This window comes from Xiphophorus hellerii, chromosome 6 (assembly GCF_003331165.1).
Source record: "Xiphophorus hellerii strain 12219 chromosome 6, Xiphophorus_hellerii-4.1, whole genome shotgun sequence".
Lineage (NCBI taxonomy): Eukaryota > Metazoa > Chordata > Actinopteri > Cyprinodontiformes > Poeciliidae > Xiphophorus > Xiphophorus hellerii.
In genome coordinates, this window is record NC_045677.1 from 8,677,248 (window position 1) to 8,700,554 (window position 23,307).

A 23,307-nucleotide genomic window follows, 5' to 3' on the forward strand; every position below is an offset into this window, starting at 1 on the left:
AAAAACCCCATAAAATTTGCGGTTTTAGACAGAAATCGGGATTGATTAAAAATTATGCAGAAAAATAAGGGAGAGTAGAAAGATGGCGCAGTGGAGGCAATTTGCAGAGCTTCTCCGAGGCGCAAAAAAAAAAAAAAAAAAAATCAAAACAAACAACAACAACAAACAAAAAGAGCTGCCACGGAAGACAGAGAGACGGAGATCATGATGGAGTGGATGTGTGGAAGGAGGGTAGATGGAGGGAGAATGCGCTCTAACGGGGCCCACATTACTGGGAGAACGAGACAATCTGTCTAAGAAGGAGAGGTGTCACTTACACTGTGAGCGCACACTCATCAACCCCCTCCCTCCATCCAGCTCCATCACTCTGCCACCGCTTCGTCACCACCTCACACACTCCATCACCTATTCCCCGATCAACCAACTCTAATCTTTTTTTTCTCTCCTTCCCTGTAGACTCTGTGTGTGTGTCAACCCGCAGCGCACACATCCTCCTATCCTCATGGGCTTGGGATTCATGTTGGGACATGAATCAGTTACCATGCAGGCACTGCAACCGTTATTCTGGTGTGCTATGGGTTTATCCACCGCTAGCTCGTGTGAGGTTTACATCCATCCAACCATGTATGTCTGATTCAATCTCCCAAAGGTTACACTTTATTGAAACGGCACATTCTCAGTCTAGTCTTTAAAGGTGACCTATTATGGTTCCTCGAACAGGTTAGGATAGGTCTAACAAAACATGTTAATTACATTATTTTGCACAAAACCATTCATGGATAATGAGATTTTAGTCCGGTCAATGCGGCATATTTTGAGCTCCCATTTAAGAGCCTCTTGTCACTTTTTAAATTAAGGGGTGCTGGCCACCCCAATTGTACAACCATAAACTGTTGTGCTCAAACTGTTGTGCTCAGTGAACATTTCATGAAAAGCAGAAGTGGAGCCTCCTGCACAAATAACAAGAATGCAGTGAGTGGTGTCTGGATGATAAGTCGACAACAACAAACTTGTCTTTCCCAGCAGCCGTTGCGCAATGCATACAGCGGTAAAACCAAGGGTCCTGAAGCGTCACTTGGGTTGCTAGGTAACAGAAATAACATCCTGCATACTAAGACTTCAACTCGGTAAACGGCACTGAATGCAGACGATACAGTTTAACGTTTTTTTTTTTGTTATAATAAGAAAATGTGAAAAGAACACGTCACTTTCCTTTAACTTCACAATTATGCACCACTTTATCATACCGAATCTCTACCAAACACATCGACGGTCGAGGCCGTGAAGAGACCAAATGTGGGAAAGTTCCAGGAGCTTGAAAACTTTTCCAAGACACTGTACGAGAAGTCCGGATAAGCTGGGGTCTTTTCAGGATTTCGTGCTGTAAGAACAAAACACACACATGAAAGCCAAGCTAGATCCGCACCAGAGCATCCCCGAGGCTGCGGGCGGAGATGTCTCTCTTACAACCTGAAATTGGCAGCAGGAACGCAGACTTCATTAACCCTCAGATCTCCACCTTCACCCAAGGCCAAGGCAGTGATTTAGAGGAATATTAAATTCTTAATATTAATTTAACACTGATGTGGAAGGGGAAGTGCAGAATGAGAAAGCAGGAAGGCATCTATTTACTTAAGAAGGTAAAAAAAAAAGAAGTCTTTGACAGAAAGACGTTTCCACAGAAGGAACCTTTGAGGGGAGGAATAAAAATAAATAAATAAATCAACAAAAGCTGACTTTTTCATATTTCTGATCAGTTTCCCAAGGATTTATGCACAATCTATATAAATATACCAACAAGCATTCTCTAGCAGCTAACAACCCATGAGGGAAAAAAAAAACAGCAGGGATTGTTAAAATTGGTAAACACGACATTCTAACTTTGCTATTCTCGCCTGATTCAACCAGCAGGGGAGCGAGTAAGAGCGCTCCTCAAGCTGCCGCGGCGGAGCTGGTTAGGGCGCAAATGAGCAGAGGGAGCAGTGATGAGTCAGGAAAATAAATACATTATTTCCTCATTATTTTAATACTCACCACCTTTTCACAGCGAAAATAGCGCATGCTCCTCCACGAAGGCACGATTGCAGATACGATTCCTTGTTTGAAGTGTGTAAAATACAACACAACGCTTGGACGTTTCACAAGACCCGTCGCTTTAGGCAGGCGACACAAACAGGAGAGTATAAACGGTGACCAAACGTCTTACAGAAAAGGAAAATATTTGCTCAAATTCATGTCGAACTCAATTTAACGCTGACTGACAGCTGGTGAAAACAAGAGCTCGAGCTGCAGTATTCAGCACATTTTGTTTTTGACAACAGCATAAGGAAACACTTTCAAAATAAGGACAAAAGGAGTCAAATTTAAACAGAGACCAAATTTGTGATCGAATTTTAAATATTTAGGTGAAGGTTTGAGTCAAAGGTGCGTTTCTCCCTAATTTGATGAATGGCTCTTCCATTCAAAGCTGCAATGTCCCATTCACCTTAAAACCGGGAACACAAACCTGGCAAAGATGTTCAACATTGGAAACAAAAAAAACTATTTAGATATGCAAACTGTTGTGCTCGGTGAACATTTCATGCGTTTAGACATCCCTGTGACTGGAAGCTGACTTTGTTGAGATGCACGAGTTTATTGCTGCACCCAGCACTATTTATTATACATATGGCAGCCAGATTGAATTTTGAGGTAGATCTCAGTAAATCTTATTACAAATGGAACACAGGAGCAAGTTTTAGTGTCGACACTTCTCACAAAAAAACAAACAGTTTCTTTCACAGCACAAGGCTGCTTAGTAAGGGGATTTGTAAATTCTATTTCCTTTTTTTCCTCATTTGGTAAAGATCAAAGAAGATGAAAACACTGCAACTCAGTCAAAATACGTCTGTGTTGCTTCGCGAAAACATGATTTTGAACACCTTTCGCTCCTGAAATAGAGGCTCAGGAATTGTAATTTAACAATGTGGCTGTATGTTTCGCAACTTATTGCCAGACGAGAGCCGAGACATAAAACCTAATTAAACTAATTATATCGTTAGATACTTATAATAACTGAGTCTCTATCATAAACCGCTAATATTAACACTAATGTTAATACGTCTGCTGTTATGATTTATGAACACTGCAGAGATTTAGGGAAGTGATTACCGGTTGACCTCTTCTGCTCGCCTCCAACTTTGTCTTCTGGCAGCTGCTCGGTAAGCTCCACCATTTGTTTTGTGATTTTGAACAGTTTCAGCGTCTGCAGCTGTTGAAAATCATCGAGACTGACCAGAGCAGCTCAGACCTTCCTGAGTCTGCAGATCTCAGACTGTCTTAGACTGACAGCAACATGCCAAGAAAATGAACTGACAGCATGTTTTTAAATGAATCTGAGAACTTGTTTGCGTTCTGCAATTGCGCTGAAACACAAACTGAAACGCGTCTATATCTGATTTCTGAAGGATCAGAAATCCCACACGGTCGTGTGAGGAAAAGAAGAAGAGGAAACACCCGGCGAGTGGCAGCTGTGAGGATGAAGATGTTTTCTTTGCAAAGTCTCGATGTCAGAGGAGAATGAGCATATGGTTTGCAGATGATAGAGAGACATCAGTAGCACAAATAAGGACTTGCAACAATGAAGTGTGCAGAATAGATTCGCTGAACGCGTGACACTGAGCCTTGAAGCAGATGGGCGACAGCAGCAGAAGACCAAGGCTGGTGCCGGTGCGACAGGAAAACAGGCTACAATTCACACAAGTTCAGCCAAAGTGAGCGAAAAAAGCCTGGTCTGATGAGTCTCAGTATCAGTTGTGACAATCAGGTGGCAGACGTCAAATTTAGCATGAATATCATAATAGCACAGAGCTTTTAGCTTTCTCTTAGCCAAGGTTTAGTCATAGGGAGGAACATTTTGAAGTTGGTTATGGCCTTTAAGTCCAGGGGGAATAAATTCAATAATACTGGCCAAAATAAGTCCGACATAAAGGATATTTTGCTATTACTTCCAGCAGTCATTGGACAGGCCAGGTCGCTAGTCCATCACGTTTTACTTAAAAAAATAAATAAATAAAAACCTCATTGTTATTTTCATTCAGCTTAGCCACCTGAGTGGAATCGTTTTCAATTAAAAAAAATATTTTATAAAGCTTCAAATTTTAAAACTGTTTCAAACGCAGTTCATTTAATAAATGCAATTAGATGAATTTATATTGACGTACACCTAACTTGATTTTTTTTTTTGTTTGGTTCAACTTAATATAAAATAAGTTTATTTAACCACTGAATAACTTTTTGAACGTTTTATTCGTGATGACAAGTTAACCAGTTATTCTTGTTGAAAGCCTCATTCCCTCCGACATTTTCCAGCACTACTGAATGAAAAGTTAAAAAAAACTCCACCAAAAGTAAGGCTAAAAAAGTGACCACTGCGGTGCCGAAATAAATGTGACCGCGGAAGAAAAATACAACCTTAGAGAGACACATTTAAGAGTTAACTTATTTTCTCATCTCGTGATAAGCATCTATCCCTTCCCATACAAACATGTAACGCTTTCATTCAAGTGTTTCAATGAAATTAGCCTGATCGCGGAGTGGAAAATTAATTAATAACATTGACAATTAAAAGACTGAACCAGTTCACCGTGCAGTTACAGACAACATTCGCTGATTCCATTTACCCGGAATTAGCTGATTTATACACTTTTAGCAGGAAGATCATTACACTCAGTGGCATTCTTTAATCAAAACAAGCAAGTCTAAGAGCGTATCTGGCGAACATTTACAGATAATCATCTACTTAGGCAGAAGAGCCTCCAACAGATTGACATTGAGGAAACATAATTGGCCCGTGGCCCTCGTGCGAGCGCAGACAGCGCACCGTCTCCTCAAACCGCCCACGTGTTTTCACGCCCACGCGCTCCACAAGTGTGACCTTCCTGCGTCCAGCGATGTCGTGCTCCAACAGTCCCTCTTTTGAAATTCTAATTCCTATTCAATTTCCCTTTCAGATTCGGCTCACAGTAAGCAGAAATTAATCAGCTAGCCCGCATGCTAGACTGGCAGAACATAATACGGCTCTCCTGAAGGAGGCCCGCTCACGGCCACGCGCGAATTTCCACCGCGTGTGTTTGTGAGTGAGCGCGCGCGTTTTAACGGGGGGTAACTACAAGGTGGGATCTCGAATTAGCAAGGTGATGACTCTCTCTACCTCTACTACACCCGAGTGAAAAAAAAAACTTAAAGAAATAAAGATTTCGCTCGAATGTAAATGAAGATGAATTTTGCATATCCTTCCCCTTCGCCTCCTCCTGTGTGTTCATCGCGGTGTGCTTTTTTTACAGGTTTGTGTGCGTGCTGCGCCCTGCCGTCCTTGGCAGCTAGTTCTCTCCCTTTTTTTATTTCCTGCATTCTAAATCAAGATCATACATCACATTTGTCTGATGACAAACACAGCTCTGGACGTTTCTGCCAACAAGCCCAGCTGCAGAGTTGAGAGAACAAAGAGCCTGCTAAATCTCCCTTTTGACTCTGTCTGCCATCTTCCCTTCCCCTCTGTCACTTGTCTCCTGCCTTCTGTCACCGTCTTGCTCCACCCTTCAAGCTTCCTTTTATTTCTTTAAACCTACGGGCAAAACATCGGTCTGACCCTCTATCTTTTTTTTTCTAATTTTCCCCATCTCTCTATTTTTTTTCCCCTCTGAGGAGATTAACACAATCTCTCCTCGGTGTGAGAAAACAAACACAGATAATCCTGAGCGCGCTGCTGGCGTGTGACCGGGGATTAGCCAGCCGTTTTAAGTGAGAGCATATGGAAATAATAACGGCGAACGCATCGTCTAGTTTGTCCCCCTCCCGGCCCCCGTCTCTCAGGTAGGAAGAATGAAAGGCACACAAAACAGCGCGAGCTTTACACACCCCAAAGAGCACACCTGAAACGTGAAACCTGCTGGTGAATCGGGATACAGACACCATTTCATATTTCACACGTTAATGCTGCCATTGTGATGGCGTCTGTGGTGATCCCACTTTGTAATACGACATGCTATTAGGAGCGGTGTACATGTGTAATGAGGTGTTTAAAAAAAAATAAAAAAATCACAGCTTTATTCCACAGTTGCCTCTTTTTTTTTTTTTTTTTTGCGCAAATCGTTAACAGTTTGCTGTGACAGAGATTAGAAATGCAGCTGCAAACATTTAACTACCCATCTGTGGCGGGAAAAATTTTACTCCTCCCCAAGATACCCACCTCTGTTAGACTAACTGAGCCACAATGGATTCATCTCAGTGAAGTGAAACTTGTCACCTCCAGGCGCCTGTTAAAGGGATAGTTCACATTTTTTTCGTGTGAAGCTCCATTTAAAGGAGAGGATTTGTGGAAGGCATGTCTGAAAACACGCCACCAGTCCTGGAGAGATGCCCTGGTTTAGACGTCTCCCTGTTCCATCAAAGCAAATTAGTGACTGAAAGATGGAATTACCGTGAATTCACACCAGGAAATATTTGCTGTTTGCTTGGTCCAGACAAAAAGCTGACAATTTTATTTCTTCTGGAGCAATTAGCTTTCAACTTCTTTTTTTTTTTTAAACCAGACCATAATTTGTAAACAAAAGCCATGCAAAGACAATGTTGCTCCCATTCGACCGGACTGATGGGAGACGGGACAAAGTAAAAACCTGGGGGAAAAAAGACCTAACCTCTGCATGTGTGTTTGCAAATTTGTGCTGTTATTAAAACTGCAGTATCATCTTGAATATCAAGAGCAGCTCATACAACGCAGATTTAGCGATGTGATATTAATTTTGGAACGCCCTGTGACCCGCAACATGCTGGCAGCAGCATCGCCAAGCAGAAAACAGCAGTAATGGACCTTACCACAGGGGCCGTTTTCATTGGCTGATGCCCATTCTACGTGGTCACGTGCGTGGCCGTCTCACAAACACACTTAGCTTCCCGTTAGCTAAGTACAGCATAATGGCAGAACTGATACAACTTCTACACCTTGAAGCCTGTCTGCTACACAGTCTTACGTTAGCTAAACAGGTCAATATGCAATGTGTCTGTATCTGACATACACTAAAGATTTTATTTTAGCAGAAAAGGCTTTGGACTAAACTGTTACTAGTGTTAGCCACGCTAGCACCAAGTACAGCTAGTCAATCAACCATCGCTGTGTTCAGGGAAGTGCTGATTAATAATCGAGAAATAAATATCAAGCCTGGAAACTTGATAATCGTAACGGACTGAATGTTATGTTTTTAACGTAATCTTTGCTCGTCTTGCTGGGCGCAGGCGGTTGCCACGGTAACAGGTGTGCTTAAACTACAAAGAGAGAGAGAGAGTAAAAAGGTAGGAGTGGTTTTGAGTTGATCACCTGTTCGGGTTATTTTACCTTTGTTTACCTTTGCTGTGGCGCATTACAGCCGCTGTTTCTAAACGTTGGACTAATTACCTCGTGCCTTTGTGAGTTTACGTCATTCACAACAAACATCAAATAGAACAAATATATTTCATAAAATTTTAACAAACAAATGGCTTCTACCGCGGTAATTATGTGAAATTAAATTAATTATGTCCCAACTTCAGAAGATTTGCCTTTACCTTTACAGAGCTCTTTGGTTCCTCCTATCAGTCTGTCGCTTCTCATATTGACGTCATCAAACCAAATTTCAGATCTACCATAACTGACTGACACCTGCTGGCCTCAGGTTTGCAACCAGCTTGTGACTGAGAAACCAGTAACCTCCTCCCAGATGATGACAGGAACTTGTTAGTTCCTCTGTCCATTTAGTAGCTGATATATTGTGAAAATCCGGTAGAAATGGTGCACTAATCAGTCATGTTTACATAGAAACAAAGCGCCCGAGGTTTTGTTTGTGAGACTTGCGGTCACGTGGGTCGGTTGTGGGCGGAGCTTGGTAAGGTCCATTGGAGACATTGAAAGGCTCATTTCTACCATAATTCTAAGGTGGTTTTAATGCCCCAAAATATGTGAAATGGCTCCCTTTTCCTTCATAAGTAAAGTGGAAGCTTTAGAAATCTCTAAAAGTCTAAATAATGTATGGCTAGTGCACAATTATAAGTTTAACTTCTCTAAATAGTTTGGATTTTGAATTAAAGGGTAAAATGAAGATTCAAACATTAGCATCAGCTCTTAGCTAGTCACTGCATTTTGTTCAGCAGTCTGTATCAGTTGATCTACTTCTTATGTTAATATTAGCCTCAAATACAGTAGAGGTGTCAGAGACAATATTTGTACCTGGAGCTTATTAAAGCTTGGGCTAAACTAGCATTCTGACAGCAGTTTGCAAGACACACTTCACTTTGGCGAGAGATATTGTCGCTTTTTCCAATTACGCTTTTAACCCGTTGGTTAAAATCTCCACTGCCTTTCATTAACCCTCTTCATTTAGCGCCCGAGTATCCAGCTCCAATCAGGTTTTAGATGTCTCTGCTCCAAGGCAGCCGACCGGGTTCAGCAGAGGCCGTGTTGATGAACCATGATCTGACTGGGGTGTGAACTGGGAAAAACTAAAACACGCAGTATGCTAGCTACAGAGGACTCACTTGGTACACCGCTGTTTGAGTGGAAATCCAGGTCAGCTGGTCAGAAAGGTTGAGACCAATGGAGACATCTACTAGCTTAAAAAGACCAATTAAAAAGAAAATGAAAAAAAAAAAAATCAGTTTTTTAATGAACTGCACTGGGTAGGTTATTTACACAGAAGCCAATAATTATTTAAGAGGAATTGCACTTTTAATGCTCTTCCTGTGGGAAACGTACAAGGTAAATAACGTGTAAGCACATAGACAAGCCTGATTGACAGCGCTAAGACCATCCTCTGCTCTGATTGGTTGTTTCTGACCGAGAGTGGAGCAATTCTGCAGATGGGAGGAAATGGAGGAGCTCGATATTATCTGTCTCACTTCACACTGTGAGTACAGAGTGATAGTTTTAACAAATTATGTAAAAGACATATTTTTCACAAACTGTACCTACTGTAGCTTTACGGCTCCCACCACTGTCTCCTTTCGACCAACAGGAAACGGTGTCGAGTAATGTTTAAAAAAAACCCTGCCAACTAAAAACCATTATGCTAATTCTGCAGCTAATTTGTCAGTTTTTCCTCTCATTACGAATCACTTCTAAGCGGTAAACAAAGAGATGTAAACAGACTGAGAAATGAACTAGACGAAAAAGTGGAAATGAACTCCGACTACGCTACTCGTGAAGACGGACAGACACTGACCGTCTGTGAGCGCAAACGCGTACCCGGACTGAGTCAGACCCTCAGACAAGCCGAGGGCTCGGCCTGACATGGCCTCCAGACAGAACGCGGAGGCAGGACGAGGCGAGGCAGCCGGGGAGAGATGCTGCGTTAGCGTGTTTACGCGCATGTACGCCCGTCGCGTCTCGCTCCCTTTTTCTGTATTCGTCTGACGTGTGAGGAGCTCAGACAGGGAGAGAGCAGAATGCAAAGAGGCAGGAGCTGATGATGACAGGGCTGGGAGAGACGTAATGGCAGGGTGGAGGTTGGAGGGGTAGAAGAAAAGTGGGAGAATTCCTTTGTTTAAATTGTATTTCCAGGTGCTGACGGGAAATAAGCAGAGATAAGCAGGAGACGGCTTCAGTCCCCCCCTACCTCCAGACTCGCAGGGTGTTAATGACCCAGCTTTCGTTGCAAGTCGCTACCCCGGTTTCACCCATCCTCCTCTTTGTGATGCTCCCTTCCCTTTTTGTCTCAGTCTTCATTTCTCCAAATTTTTCTCAGCCTTTTCCCCATTTTGTCATCAAACATTCTCTTCTCTCTTGCAGCCTTCTTTTAACTGTCTCCCAAATCCTTGCTCTCCCCTCTCCCTTCTCTCTCATCTCTGCTACTTCCTAATCTGCTGTTAACCCTCCTGCAGCTCCCACCCACCTCCCGTCTGACATGACGTTCTGAGGCACAGGCGAACGCTGCATTCCTGCTCTCCCTTTAGTTCTCTGCCGTTCCCCGGCAGTTTAAACACGGGGAGCCGCGAGGTCAAGTGTGCGTTATCGATGCGGGCTTCTGTGTTTCTCCGCGGCTTCAGCTCGCATGTGTAGGTGAGCGTCCACGCTCACTACCCAACCGCGGCCTCCGTGCATGAGAGGACCCTTCTTGCAGACGACCGGCGGGAGAGATTCTGCCCACAGCTGCGATGCAGCAGTGGAGGTCAAGTCCAGCGCGCTCTGGTATCACAAGTGGTTCCGCTCCGAAGCCCTTCACTCCCTGTAGGCACAACAACGGATTTTTCGATCCGCTTTAAATTTCTCACCGCGCGAAAGCCGTCTTTGCTCCAAAATATGAACACAAGGGTATGCGAGTCATTACAACATACCCTGAACGTGCACATAAAATGCCTGCGTAAAAATTCAAAATTTCCTTCTGTTTTTTTTTCCTTTCCGGGTTTAATGAAGTCAAACCGACGGTAGCTTAGCGCCAATTTAACACCTTGTTTACTTTAATTCTATTAAAGTTATGAACCTCTTCACATTCTTTTTAGTAAAGTGTGTATTCCCTTAAAGGATTAACTCCCTTTTCATGCATCCTCAGCTGTTTGTTTCTTAATTGTCCAGATATCAGCAACGTTTATTCACTCACGAGGGCTTCAAATAAGAGGCGGGAGCTGGTGGAAAAAGCTTCCAACAGGAACAAAAGGCAGCCATTTTAGTTTTATTCCCAAGATTCCAAACGAACCACCAAGAGCTCAGTGATTTAGATTTTCTTACTTTTCTATCAAACATGGCAGTAACCTGGACCAACTTAATTTCACGACCTTTCGTCGTGTCTTGGCAGACCGATAAAAGCGATTAAAAACAAAACAAAGGCGAATACTTCATAAACTTTTCTTGCATTTCGTCACGTCACCATCACAAACTTCAAGCGTCTTTTCCTATTTAATGCAAGAGAAACAAATATGAAAAGTGTGGCCTTCATTCGTGTTCAACTTCATTTTTCCTCTCTTACCCCGGAATAAAATCGTGCACAACAACTTTCCCTTCAGAGACTACGGTGTAAAATGCTGTGTGGCAGAAAACTGACAATGCTCATCATCCTGAACACATCATCCCTAATGTCAAACACGGTGGTGGCGGCATCAGCCCGTGTGGATGTTTTTTTTCTCTTTTCCAGACGGAATTAAAGACGAGGTCATGTCGGAGGAAAACATATTAGAGAAAGCTCAAAACTCGAGTCTTGACTTGTGTTTGCACTTCCTCTAACAATGGAAAACAATAACTTCCAACAATTTAAGTATACAAGCCTGCCTACTAAGTTAATCAGACAGGGGTGCCATGGCAATATGAAACGCATGAATAAAACTATAATTATTGGTGTGTACTGTTTTAAAAAAAATGTCTGTGAGCTATGGTACCAATCAGCAACAGATATAGTGACATGATGTTATAAATAAAGCTAATATATCTCCATGAATGTACAGCAAATATGCATTTTTGTGGGGGTTTGGTCGAAACTGTTTAAAGTGTAAAGAACTCAGGGGGAACTACAACTCTCTCTCGATTCGTCAGGAGACTCAGCAGCTTGGTCCCACGTGTGCACTGAGGATTAGGACAGAAGCTGTAGCCTGATGCATTAACGTGTCTGTTGGGACTTGTACCTGATTCATTAAAAATACATAAAGAACACAATATTGACATGGAGGTCGGGACGGCAACGATGACAAAGTGATGAGCCGCCATCACTTCTGTTGTGGAAGAATATCATCTTTGATACTGAGACCGAGGTTCCCGATGAACAGTACCGCCTGTTCGACCGCAGATCAAATGTAACCCATCCTGAAAGTGACGAGGCAGAAGATGAGTGAGTGTTGCCGTCTGTTATTTGTCGTTTATGCGACGCTGTTTGTAATCTGTGTCTGTGTAACATCTGTACGAGCTGAAGCTTTAAAATATATTACATTTAAATAATGTTCTTTTAAAAATAAAAAAAACAAAACCCCACAACAAGACTTAGAAAGGATGTTCGCCTACTCTCTCCCTCTAATCTGACTCAGACCGAACGATTCAAGACTGGAGCTTATTATGAATTCATGCCGCACTTTTTAGATTTTAATTTGCAAAGCAAAAAAAAAAATAGGAAAGCGCGTCTCATTTCTTTTCACTTTGAAGTTACACAAACACCACGCTGTTGCCCGTTTGTTGCCAGTCGTTTGACCCACAAAAAAACTGTTTCAAATTTTGATGCGTTTAATGTCTTCATGCGTTCAAGACCATTTTTGCGCTGTGTGTTCGTCAGTGGTAAAATCCTAAGAAAACACAACATATTTGAGGTTGCAACGTGACAAAATGGAAAAAAAAGTTTGAAAAGCAGGAAATATTTTTGCAGGTCCCTGTCTTGGCGTTGTGGGCGGGATACGCTCACTGCAGTTGTTTACTGTACGTCCAATTTACCCCCCCGCCTGTTGTACGCTATCGATTCCCCTGGTAAACACATCCTTTTCTCTGTCTTATTCTGTCATATTTTTGCCCCAATGTCCTCCTCTCTCCCTGTAAGATATTCTCCCTGTGTTAAATTCATCCCGACTAGGTTTTTTTTCCCTCCCATTTTAGCCTGCTTGCCTAGCTGTCTATATGCCTTCCTCTCTTCCTCCCCGCGCTTCTCACTCTCTGGCTGTGCTTATTTTTCTGTGCGAGGCTGTCACTGATTTCATAGCTCTTGCTGTCTGTGCATCTCTCTCTCTGTCTATTTGCACATCTCTCTCTCTCTCTAGTTCCCTCTGCCTCTTATTCCCTTGTTATAGTGCACTCTCTCCTGTCACTGCCTTGCAGGACCTCATTTAAACACGCTCCCCTCACTGCTGCCATCTCTTCATCCCCACGTCTCTTTCTCCCTCATCATTCCGGGCTCCTTACCTTCCATTTCTTTCCTCTTGCGTCTTACAGCCCCCCCTCCGCCCTCATCCTGCTCCCCCTCATCAACTTGCTTCTCTTCAAAGAGACTTTCAGAGGGTCTGGAGTCCCTGCTCTACATGTCGCCCTCAAGTTCTGGATTGTATGTAACGTGACACCCTGTTGAATTCACACCTGCATCCTTCATCTACATGCATCAGTCTGCGTCTCAACAGGCTTACAAGCAACAAATCAGAAAAGATCGTGTAAAATGTCGACTTTTGTCTGAAATGTTTCAGAGGCAAGCTAATTTTAATATCAACGCTACGCGAGAGGATTAGGGCCACTGACAAATGAAAAGATTCCGACTTTAATCTCGGAATCCTAATTTCTGAGACTAAAGTCAGAATTCTGAGGAAAAGTTGTGAGATTAAAGTTAGAAATCTGACTAATTTCAAAATTCTGTGGGAAAACAAGTCAGAATTGGAGGGGAAAATGTCAAAATTATGAGATTACATGCACAATTCTGGCATTAAAGTAAGAATTTGGAGGAAAAAAAGTCACAATTAAATTATTTTTTTCAGTGACCATAGTCATTTTCTGTACAAAGCAAGCCTATAATAAAAAAAAGAAGAAAAAAAACAAAAAGAAGTTGTTTTCAAATTCAGTTAGGGCAAAAAAAATATTTTCAAACCACTCAGACTACTTTAAAAAAAATAATAAAAAAATACAAATTAAGCCCTAAACCTAATGACTCATTGCCGTGCCGGTAACGTTTTGTGAAAACTAAAAGTATGATCTAAAAGAATAAGTTCAAAGGTCTGGAGATGCATAGGAATCGCTGAATGAGGTTCTTGGTTAATAAGCTTCCCTGACTTTATTTTAGGGCTGGGCAAAACAGCTGAAAAATAAAATCTCTTGGTGGTTATGTTCATACCCAAAACCAATTCTAGCCCAATTTTTTTCCTTATTTTCCTTTTTTAAAAGGACAAATGATGGATATGTTAAAAAAACAACAACTTTTATTTCAATCATCCCTTCTGGCAGTCGACCTGAATTCAAAGCTCAACCAAACGCAAGCTGTAAAACAAGATGGCCGGCCCTGGACAGACTGGCATCACTCTGATTTATGGAAGCCCGAAGAGTGCGTTAGTGAAGAAGAAAAAAATCAAATCCAGATTTTCGAAATATCAAATCCTCATAAACATCAGAGTGACTTATTAGCACACCCTACTTTATTCTTTAGGTAGCTGTTGTCAGGGTGAAAACAGTTTAGACATATAATCAAATTCTCCCAAAGCAGATTTGAGATTTCACAGAGTGGAAAAGTTAAATAAACCTCTGAAGGATCCCTGAGCTGTCTAAAGAGTTTACTCAATTTACTATCGAGTTCTGTCAACTTTCCTTCACATGTACAGAGCTTCGGTATAATGTCCATACATTTTGTCCTGAGTACAAACACAAACCTCCATAAATTATATTTATTCTATGAGACAGACCAACTCAAAGAAGTATGTGAAACTGAAGCGCGAGAAATAATCTCTTCAAATTTTCCGTGGAGAGCAAAGAGGAGCTCAGTTTTTTCACAGAATATCTGACTTGTGTAATACTGTCACGAAATAGGGATAGTTTTAACAAATATGTAAAAAATTAAATAAAATTTCATTTTTGTAAAAGTTACCTACTGCTGTTGGAAGCTAAATATATTTTACAAAGAAGAATGGCTTAAACTTCAACGTTTAGATGTGAAAATCCTGTAAAAAAAAAAAAAACTACTCCAGAAAAAACAAACAAAATAACTTGTAGTTTTAATTACAGCAAAACGTTCTTCTATAAAGTCTCGACTCAGGGGGCCGAATACAAAATGTGCACCGCCCCTTTTTCATTTGGAAGAACACAAATGACAACATTTTTTTCTCCCGCCTCAAAGATCACAAGTTACTTTTGTGTTGCTGAACGACATCAAACCTGAAAATGTTTGCAGGGGAACTGAGACAGACCGCATTGTTGGGTCCAGGCCTGTTCAGCGCGCGCATGCCTGCCTCAATAATAGAGCACTTAGCACATGCTGAGCGGCGATGTCATGTTCGAAAAAACCCTCAGTGACTGACACCCCGCGGATCAGACACACTTCTGACATCATTAAAAATGAATTCTGTGTGTTTTCATTGAAGCTCCGGGGAGGCTTCTGAAGAGCTCATTTAGCATGAAAGTGTCATGTCGCAGACTGGCTTCCCACAACAGCCTCTCCTCCACCGCGTGTCCGATCGGAGACCGGTCGCGAGCGTCGGTTTCACGGGAGCGTGATTATTGGAAACGGCAGGCGGCTTTGAAACTGAAAGGGATCCAGCGTTACGCTACGGGGATCTATTAGGCAGCTGCACTCCGAATGGGAATGCAAAAAGCCTCAGCAATCCACGCAAACTGTCAAAACACACCTCAGCGGTGGTCAAAACACTTTTTCAGTAATTTGCACTCTGCTTCAAAAAAACCAAAAAAAAAAAAACGGAGGGAGGCATTTGCATTTAGATGCGCGGCGCTTTAATTGATTTCCGTACAGATGTTTCATTGTGTTTGCTGTAAACAGATGGAAATATTGATTAAGAAAAAAAAGGGAGTCTGGTTCATTGCGAGTGAATCAAGCAAGAAATTGAGCTTGTTGTTGTCAGAAAGCCATCAAAAGGCTGCCTATCCGATGGGAGAGGGATGCAGAGAAAAGGTAGGATGAATACAGATTAGCTGGATTCAAAAGCAGGAAGGAGAAAAAAAAGAAAGAAAGCTGAGAGAAGAGGCTGCTAATTGATGAACTGCGTAAAACCTTACAGGCTTACAGTGGTTTCTGTTTATTTCCAGGTAATTCTACTTTAATGGGCTTAGACAACATGTTGTTAGCTATGCTTTGACTCTAAACAGCTTTCTTCTAAAGACCTTCCCACGTTACCTGTGTCATCCCCTCATCATCTGTTCCCCGTCTGCCTATGCTCTCCAAAACCTCTCACACACAGCTAGGGGGAGGGGGTTTCTTTTAGTTTTTTTTCTCCTCTTTCCCAAACACACAATCAACGTTTTCCTTCTCGGTTTTTTGGGGGGTTTTTTGTAACCGGACTTGCATCCTGACCCCGCGTCATCCTCTGTCCTCCTCCTCTCACCTTGTTGAGGGTGATGACCGCCTCCTGGCTCATGGCCGTGATGTTGAAGGTCTCCCCCGTCTCCCCCTCCAGGATGGTGTACTCCAGCTTGGCGTTCTCGCCGAGGTCGGCATCGGTCGCGGAGATGCGTCCGATCTCGGCGCCGGGGATGGCGAGCTCGGAAACGGAGAAGGACCACGTGCCTGGGAGCAGACGCACGGAGACACGCGTTAGGGTTGAAGCGCCACCCGTTAAATAAATATGGAATTGTCCCATAAATGATATAGAAAGATTCCCAATATTGTTGAGTCATCTTGTCTGTTCTTTTTTTTTTGTCTTGAGGTCCAAAGCATTGGTGACTGGGTAAAATGTTTTTGTAGTTGAAGCCTTCCCTGACCGTTTATACTACATTACTTTTCTTTTTAATAACACGGGGTTTCATATGCGACTAGGATTTAGATGCAACATCCAGTACATACACAAATTTGCATGCAAATATAGCAACAGTCACTAAAAGAATTGCCATTTCCCAGTTTGTGACATATAAAAGTAACAAGATTTATCCTTCAATGTTCAATTGAAAAGAAAACTGTGCAGAAGAAAAAGGTAAAAAATTAAAACATCCTTCTGATCCTCTGATTAAATAAAATGGCATTTTTTTCTTGGTACAAAGGTCACATCAGTTATAGTTCATCGAATTAACCTGAAATTAACTGAAACTGTCCTATTTGGAGTTTTTAATCATCATTTGCTTGCTAGCATCCTAAAGCCGTAGCTTGAAGAGAGGTTACAAAAATATCAAAGTGATTTTATTGAACAAAGGTACCAGTCAGGAGTTAGATACAAAGCAAGAGGTAAGCACTGTGGGTGTTTTCAGATTTAGGGTCTGCAAAACTGACTGGGACTGTGAAATTGGGCGGTGTAGCCTTCACATGTATTCCAGCCCTTACCTATGTGCTGTTGCCTAGCAACTGTGACAGTGAAAACATCTAACATTGAATAAAAAAAATAAAAAAAATTCAAACTTGTAGGAGGAAGTGAAATTGATCCAACCAAACATACACAACACTGCACATTACCAAAAGCGCATCATACCTACGATGAAACACGGTGGTGGCAGCACCATGATCTGGGGTCGTGTATATGCACATAAATGTATATCTGGAAACAATGCAACACTTGAGGTAAAACGCATTTTGACAGTGTTTTTATTATTATTATTATTATTCAGCTTTCATTATTACCATCAGTCAATTTCACATTACGTATGCATACGGTGATATCCATCACCGCTGCATTCAGCACTAATTAGTTTGCTCATTACATTTTTTTTCTTTCCGTTCAAATGCTTCCCTATTACTAATCCAGCACTTTGAACATTAAGCATGAACTGCTTCACCACCAATCCCGTGTCGCTTGGCACCTGGTGGCAGTCTCCGCAAAAGGTGTCCGAGTCGCGTCACGTCATTAGCGCTCGACACAATTAATTTGTCAACTAAATGCGTCGCTACGTCCTCGGAACGACTCCCCACACCTGTGCCGAGCTAATATTTACAACATTCTGCTGTTGTAAGTATTAACAGATAAGGCCAGCTGTTAATTTAAATCAGCGCAGCGGATGAAGGCCGGGGCGACAGGGCAGGCCGCGCGCACGCTTGAGCGCTAGCCGCTAGGATATTATTAAAAGACGGAAAACTCGCTGCAAAAATAACTAAATTAAAGGAGGCTAGGACTGGAAGACAGGAAAGAGGTGATGGAGCGAAAGAACAGACTGCAGTGAAAGGAGATTCTCGGTCTACCTCCCATTTAAACCTGATGAACTGAGCCACCTACTCATTACAATCATCTGCTTTTTAGTCCCAGAGTTGTCCATTTCTTCCTCCTGCCTAACAAGCATTCATTAAGATAACAGGGGTCTTTCCTGTTCGCTGCCATTATGTTAAAACATGCTTTTTTCTTTTCTTTTTTTCCAGTGGTGTGTACATTAAAGCAGAACTTCATGAATCCATCTGCTGGCTTTGCAGTTTACGTCTGATTTGTGATGAAAATACAAGGTACGAGGGAACGTTTTAGGCTTAAAAACGACACACTCCCACGCTACTGAATTCACACATTATCCAGACATCTCATCTTAACACACACACACACACACACACAGAGAGAGAGAGACAGAGAGAGAGAGAGCTGCCACGGGCAAGAACATGGTCTGTGAGAAATGTAGAAATCGAGGAAACGGGTTCGGCGCGCACACATCGAACATCGGCTGTTATCTCCCTCGGCTAAGGCTAAAGGAACCAGATCAGACTTGTAAACACCACAGAGAACAACGTCTCAACAAACACGTCGGGGTTGACAGGATGAAAGACAGATAGCGCCTCAACGAGGCCATATCAGCGCCAACAGGCAGCCAGGTGAATTCTGCAAACGTGACAACATCGCAGCAGAACAAGGAGGGAACGTGGTGTCAGTTTGCCGATCGGAGTTTCGGTTCAGATGTCAAAGCGTCTATTGGCAGCGAGAGTCCTTCCCTGAAGACGCTCGCTGAGGTCCAATCTGTGGAGGTTGGCTTATGAGTAGTTATTATTATCAAAAGCCTGTTTCCAATCTGCTACAGAATATGACATTGTAGGAGTTAAAAAAAAACCCAAAACAAAACATTTTTGTTTCTTTCAATCTGTTGTTTTTTTCTGGTGTCACAAATGCATCTCAACAATAGATTTTGTGGACAGTTTTCCATGCATAAATATGTAGATGAAATATCGAGTCTTTCTTCATTTATCTACTGCTGAGGCAATTATTTTTCCTATATGCATGCTTATGAAGTGTGATAGGCTGCTTTACATCTATGGTGTGAACATTTGTGTGTGCTGCTACATTTCATGAATTCCTAGAGAATGATGGGGGATTTTTCAATCTTTTTCACCGTCTGTGGTCGGGTCAGAAAACACAACATCCCTCCAATGTGTTCTACGTCTGCCGTCGGGTCTTCTCCCAGTTGAACTTACTTACAAAAGCAAGTTTCCCAAACCACCGACGCTAGCCGAGTTTTCATCAGCCATAAAATTAAACAAAGCGGTGTTTTTTCTGCCATATTGAAATAGATGTATTAACTGCAACGGAAAAACTTCTAAGTCACGTGATCAACAATCCAATGTTACCACTGGTGAAAACAACAAAGAAGACGACAGGAAGTTGTCAGAGGATGATGTTTTTTTTTTATTATTTCTGGATATTGCAGCAGAAGCCTCACAGCATCGCACAGTTCACAAAAAGTTGGGCATCATTCTCTTCTCTTCTGTAAAATCGCTGACGACAATTTGCCCAAAACGGCAAAACGAAGTTGCTCCAAAGTGAAAGGGGTTTGCCGCTCGAACGCCTGAATAAGACACCGAATTCACTCGTTATCCAGACATTTCAGATGGCCGATTGCTGATTTATGTCAAGCCATGTCTGAAGCTGAGACCAGCCACCCTACAGACGGAGCAAATTTCAGCCGTTTCTGTCCACGATCTTGTTCTTTCAGTCATGATCCATTCCACGCGCATCACAGGTGAGTGTAAGAATATAGACGAAGCTTCTTGGTTTAGCTCCTTCTTTACCACAACATACCGAAACAATGCATACGCCATGAGTTATGCCTTTTGGCAGAAGAGGCATTGATCTATCAATCTCCATGGTTTTACAACTTAGACTTGGAGGAACTGCTTCACGAGAGCCAAGACTTGAACGAAATCACTTCATCCGCAAAAAGCAGAGTTGTGACCATTTCCTTTAGTTTCCTTTTATATTAATGTTATATCCAACTTAAGTTCAACCAATCAAATTCAAACTAAAAAGCATGAATTTGTGGGGTTAAACTGAAAATCCACTCCTGTCTCAGCAGATTTCACCAACAAAGCAATTCAAAGTGTCTCATGTGAAATGAAATATTTGTGCTCTCACTCTCCAATGTCCGCTCTGGAGTTTTTGAGGATAGAGAGCGATTCTACACAGGCTTATAAAGTGGGCTACACAATAATGTCTATATCTAATGTGTGGGTTCGAAGACATTATGATCTTCACCACCCCGCTTTTTTTTTTTTTCCAAAAGCAGCTGTGACAAGACGAGGACAAGCAGCTGTGGCAAGAGCTCGACATCCACGACCTACTTCAGTGAAAGCATTCACTGCCAAATTAGTATCACTCTAAATATTGTCATAAACTAATGAATATGAGCACAGTGCTCGTTATTGGAATGGGAATAAACTGTTTTTTCTTCTGAATTTGATGGAGAGTTAGCTTTATTTTTCAGGGCTTCGAAAAAAAAAAAATAAACAAGAGAGGGATTTGTTTCTTATTGCTAATATGTCTAAGTGATTCTGCTCGCTGGAACCAAGTCATTTCCTCCACACACATTTTGAGCAGTAACTGTGACAGCAGCAATAAACCCATTGTTGGATTCTGAGCGCCCAGGGACCATGAGCCGTCCAGCCAGCTCTTTAGGCCACTTATTTCTATCCCTGATTTATTTATTTTTTTATTTATTATTTTTCTTCAGTCTGCAGACTTTCTGCAATTTTCTCAAGGTGCTCCAGTAGATGCAGTCAAGGAGTCCTTCCCACTCTTTAAACTCCTATGTTAAAAGTGTCAGTGACCTTCAATTTGCTTGCATCAAATAGCTACTTTAAAGAAAAAGGGAAAAATAAAGATGACTGATTTCAGTGACTGTGGAGCTATATGATTTTCTTTTCAAAAACTCAGAAAAAGAAAAACAGGACATAGTTGACTATTTTTTATATACAGCTCTGGGAAAAAAAAATTGAAGAAACCACTTAAGATGAACAGTTTTTCAGATTTTACTTTGTATAGGTATATGTTTGAGTGAAATGAACATTGTTCTTTTATTCTATGAAGTACCGACAACATGTCTCTGAAATTCCAAGCACAAATGTAGTTTTTATTTGCAGAAAATCAAAAATAATAAAAAAGATGCAGCGCTTTCAGGCTTTAAAAAATGCATTCATATTCATTTAAAAACAACAATACTAATGTTTTAACTCAGGAAGAGTTCAGAAATCAATATTTGGCGGAATAACCAGGAAGTTTTCAATGGGGTTCTTAATTTTTTCCATTTAACATACATGTCAACACTCTAATTGAGAGTGAGCTCTCAATTTACTTAGAGAGTTCACTCTCTAAGTAAATTGAATTATTCTTGGCCCAAATAGTAACTAAAATGACTAAAAATGGGCATAATGTCCATGGAAAAATCAGCCACTTGATAATAGGTGATTTTATTTGACTTTCACTACAACATTGATTTTGTGGTTGCTCTTTAGGTACAAACCGCTCCGTGAAGATGAAGGAAACCTCATAATTTGAGCTTCACTCACCATAACAGGAAGTTAACATTTGCTGGAGGCATGAATCAGATGTTCGCGTTGTAAACAGTCCAATAAAAATCTTTCATAGCTGCCCCACAGCTGCTTGCTCAGAATTGTTATAGCAAAACAACAAATGGTCGGATTTGGACGCGATTTGGTGGAGATGAAGGACGGGAACTGGTTTTGTGATGTGAAAAAGTATTTGCCCCCTTACAGACTTATTCTGTTTCCATCCCTCCTTCCCTCCATCCATCCATCCCTCCTTCCCTCCATCCATCCATCCATCCATCCATTTGGCTTAAACACACTAGGGCAGCAGGACAACAACAGTACACGAACAAGGATTTCCACCACCATGTAGTAAATACAAATGTTTTGGAGACACGTAATAAAAGTCTGAGATTAAATTTGAACACGTCAAGTTCTGAATGTCAACCGGCTGATCATGGTGGAAAACCCTTTACTGTTGTTAAAAGGAAGGTCCACAACAGCGAGGACAAAACAAACTACCAGCCGTCAAACTACCAGCCGTTATTGATTACTTAATAAATCAAATCACCGTTTGAAAACATTTTTGTCTAACATCAAAATCTTCTCAATGAAAAAAAAAGGACTAGAAATATATGTTAAGATAAGTTGTGTTTATGAATATCCACCTCTTCACTCCCCACAATTCAGAAAAACAGAACATGGGTGGGAACGCTCACATACCAAATGACTGCAACGCTGCGAAATACGACCCACCTTCATGACACAAACCCAAAATCGTGGCCCCTATTCATCTCTATAAAGTGACAGAAATGCTGTGTACTGTATGAGGAATCCTCACCTGTGTTTGGCGACTTTCAGTCAGTGTTTGCCTGACCGTTACAGGGCTTCCTAAAATATTCATACCTCTAGAAATTATTTATAGTTTGTATTGCAGAGATTTCATGAGACTCACCAACAGAAAGCAGTACATACTCAAAATGGAAAAAAAAAAAAACTCCAAACAGCTCGACACACATTTGCATTCAGCGCCTTTAAATGGACGCTTTGTAAAACCGACAGCTGCAGATCTCCAGGGGTTTTTTTTTTTCACATGTGGGGGCTGACATATTTGATCAGTTTTCTTTGCAAAATAACCCAAGCTTAATCACACTGGATGGGTACCTCTGTGCAATTTTCAAGTCATGCCACAGACTCTCAATTAGATTTTTGTCTGGAGCTTCCCAACATGAATGTGCATCGTTAATCAGGTGGAGGCTCTTATGTTTTTCTTTCAACAATAGCTTTCCTCTTGCCACTCTTGCATAAATAAACTCTCTTTGTGGAGAGAATGACGAATAGTTTTTATTCCAAATAAGTCCATTCTCTGCCTTTCTTGGTTCTTAAGGATGTTTGCACACCTGCCAGTAGCGGATAAAGTCAGAGTCGGGCCGGGGGGCGGGGCTAATGACCGGGCCCTTTATACCCAAATAATAAAGCTCATGATAATTTAACTTTATAACATGGACATGCCCGCAACAGCGGAGCTTACAAGTTTCACCTCCACAGAGAGCAACTATGTCGTTCTGAAATCCATCTGACATGAAGTACAACAAACCAAGAGAACAACAGAAACATCAGGCTGCTGGTCACTAACGATGAAACAACACAAATTCAAATCAGTTCAGAACCGCGGATAGCGATCGGATCATTTTAACACTTTATCAATTTCAACTCAGAGCCTGAAGCCTGGTTGACTCGTTGAACCAGCAGCGCATAGAAATGCTCTAGCTAGTTTGCCATCTGTTGCCAAGTGACTGATGACATTGGTGGACGGTTGGTGACAAGCTTTACCCAGAATACACTTGGAGAAAAGATGGACGATCCACTTGTAATTTTGTGTGTCATAAAGTTAAATGTAAGAGTGAAAATAAAGTAAGTCATGTAGTACAACATTTTATTCAATATTTTACACCCACTATGTCACTAAAATCAGTCG

The 23,307-nt window shown here is 41.6% G+C and overlaps 1 protein-coding gene across 3 annotated transcripts in view; it reads right to left on the minus strand.

Moving 5' to 3' along the window:
* The window catches only part of cdh24b (cadherin 24, type 2b), a 226,333-nt gene that overhangs the window by 35,158 nt on the left and 167,868 nt on the right, over positions 1–23,307 (minus strand). For all 3 annotated transcript variants that reach the window (XM_032565534.1, XM_032565533.1, XM_032565535.1), the window contains one exon: positions 16,000–16,181. In XM_032565534.1, coding sequence (XP_032421425.1) covers positions 16,000–16,181 — 182 coding nt within the window. The remainder of the gene's footprint in view (positions 1–15,999; positions 16,182–23,307) is intronic.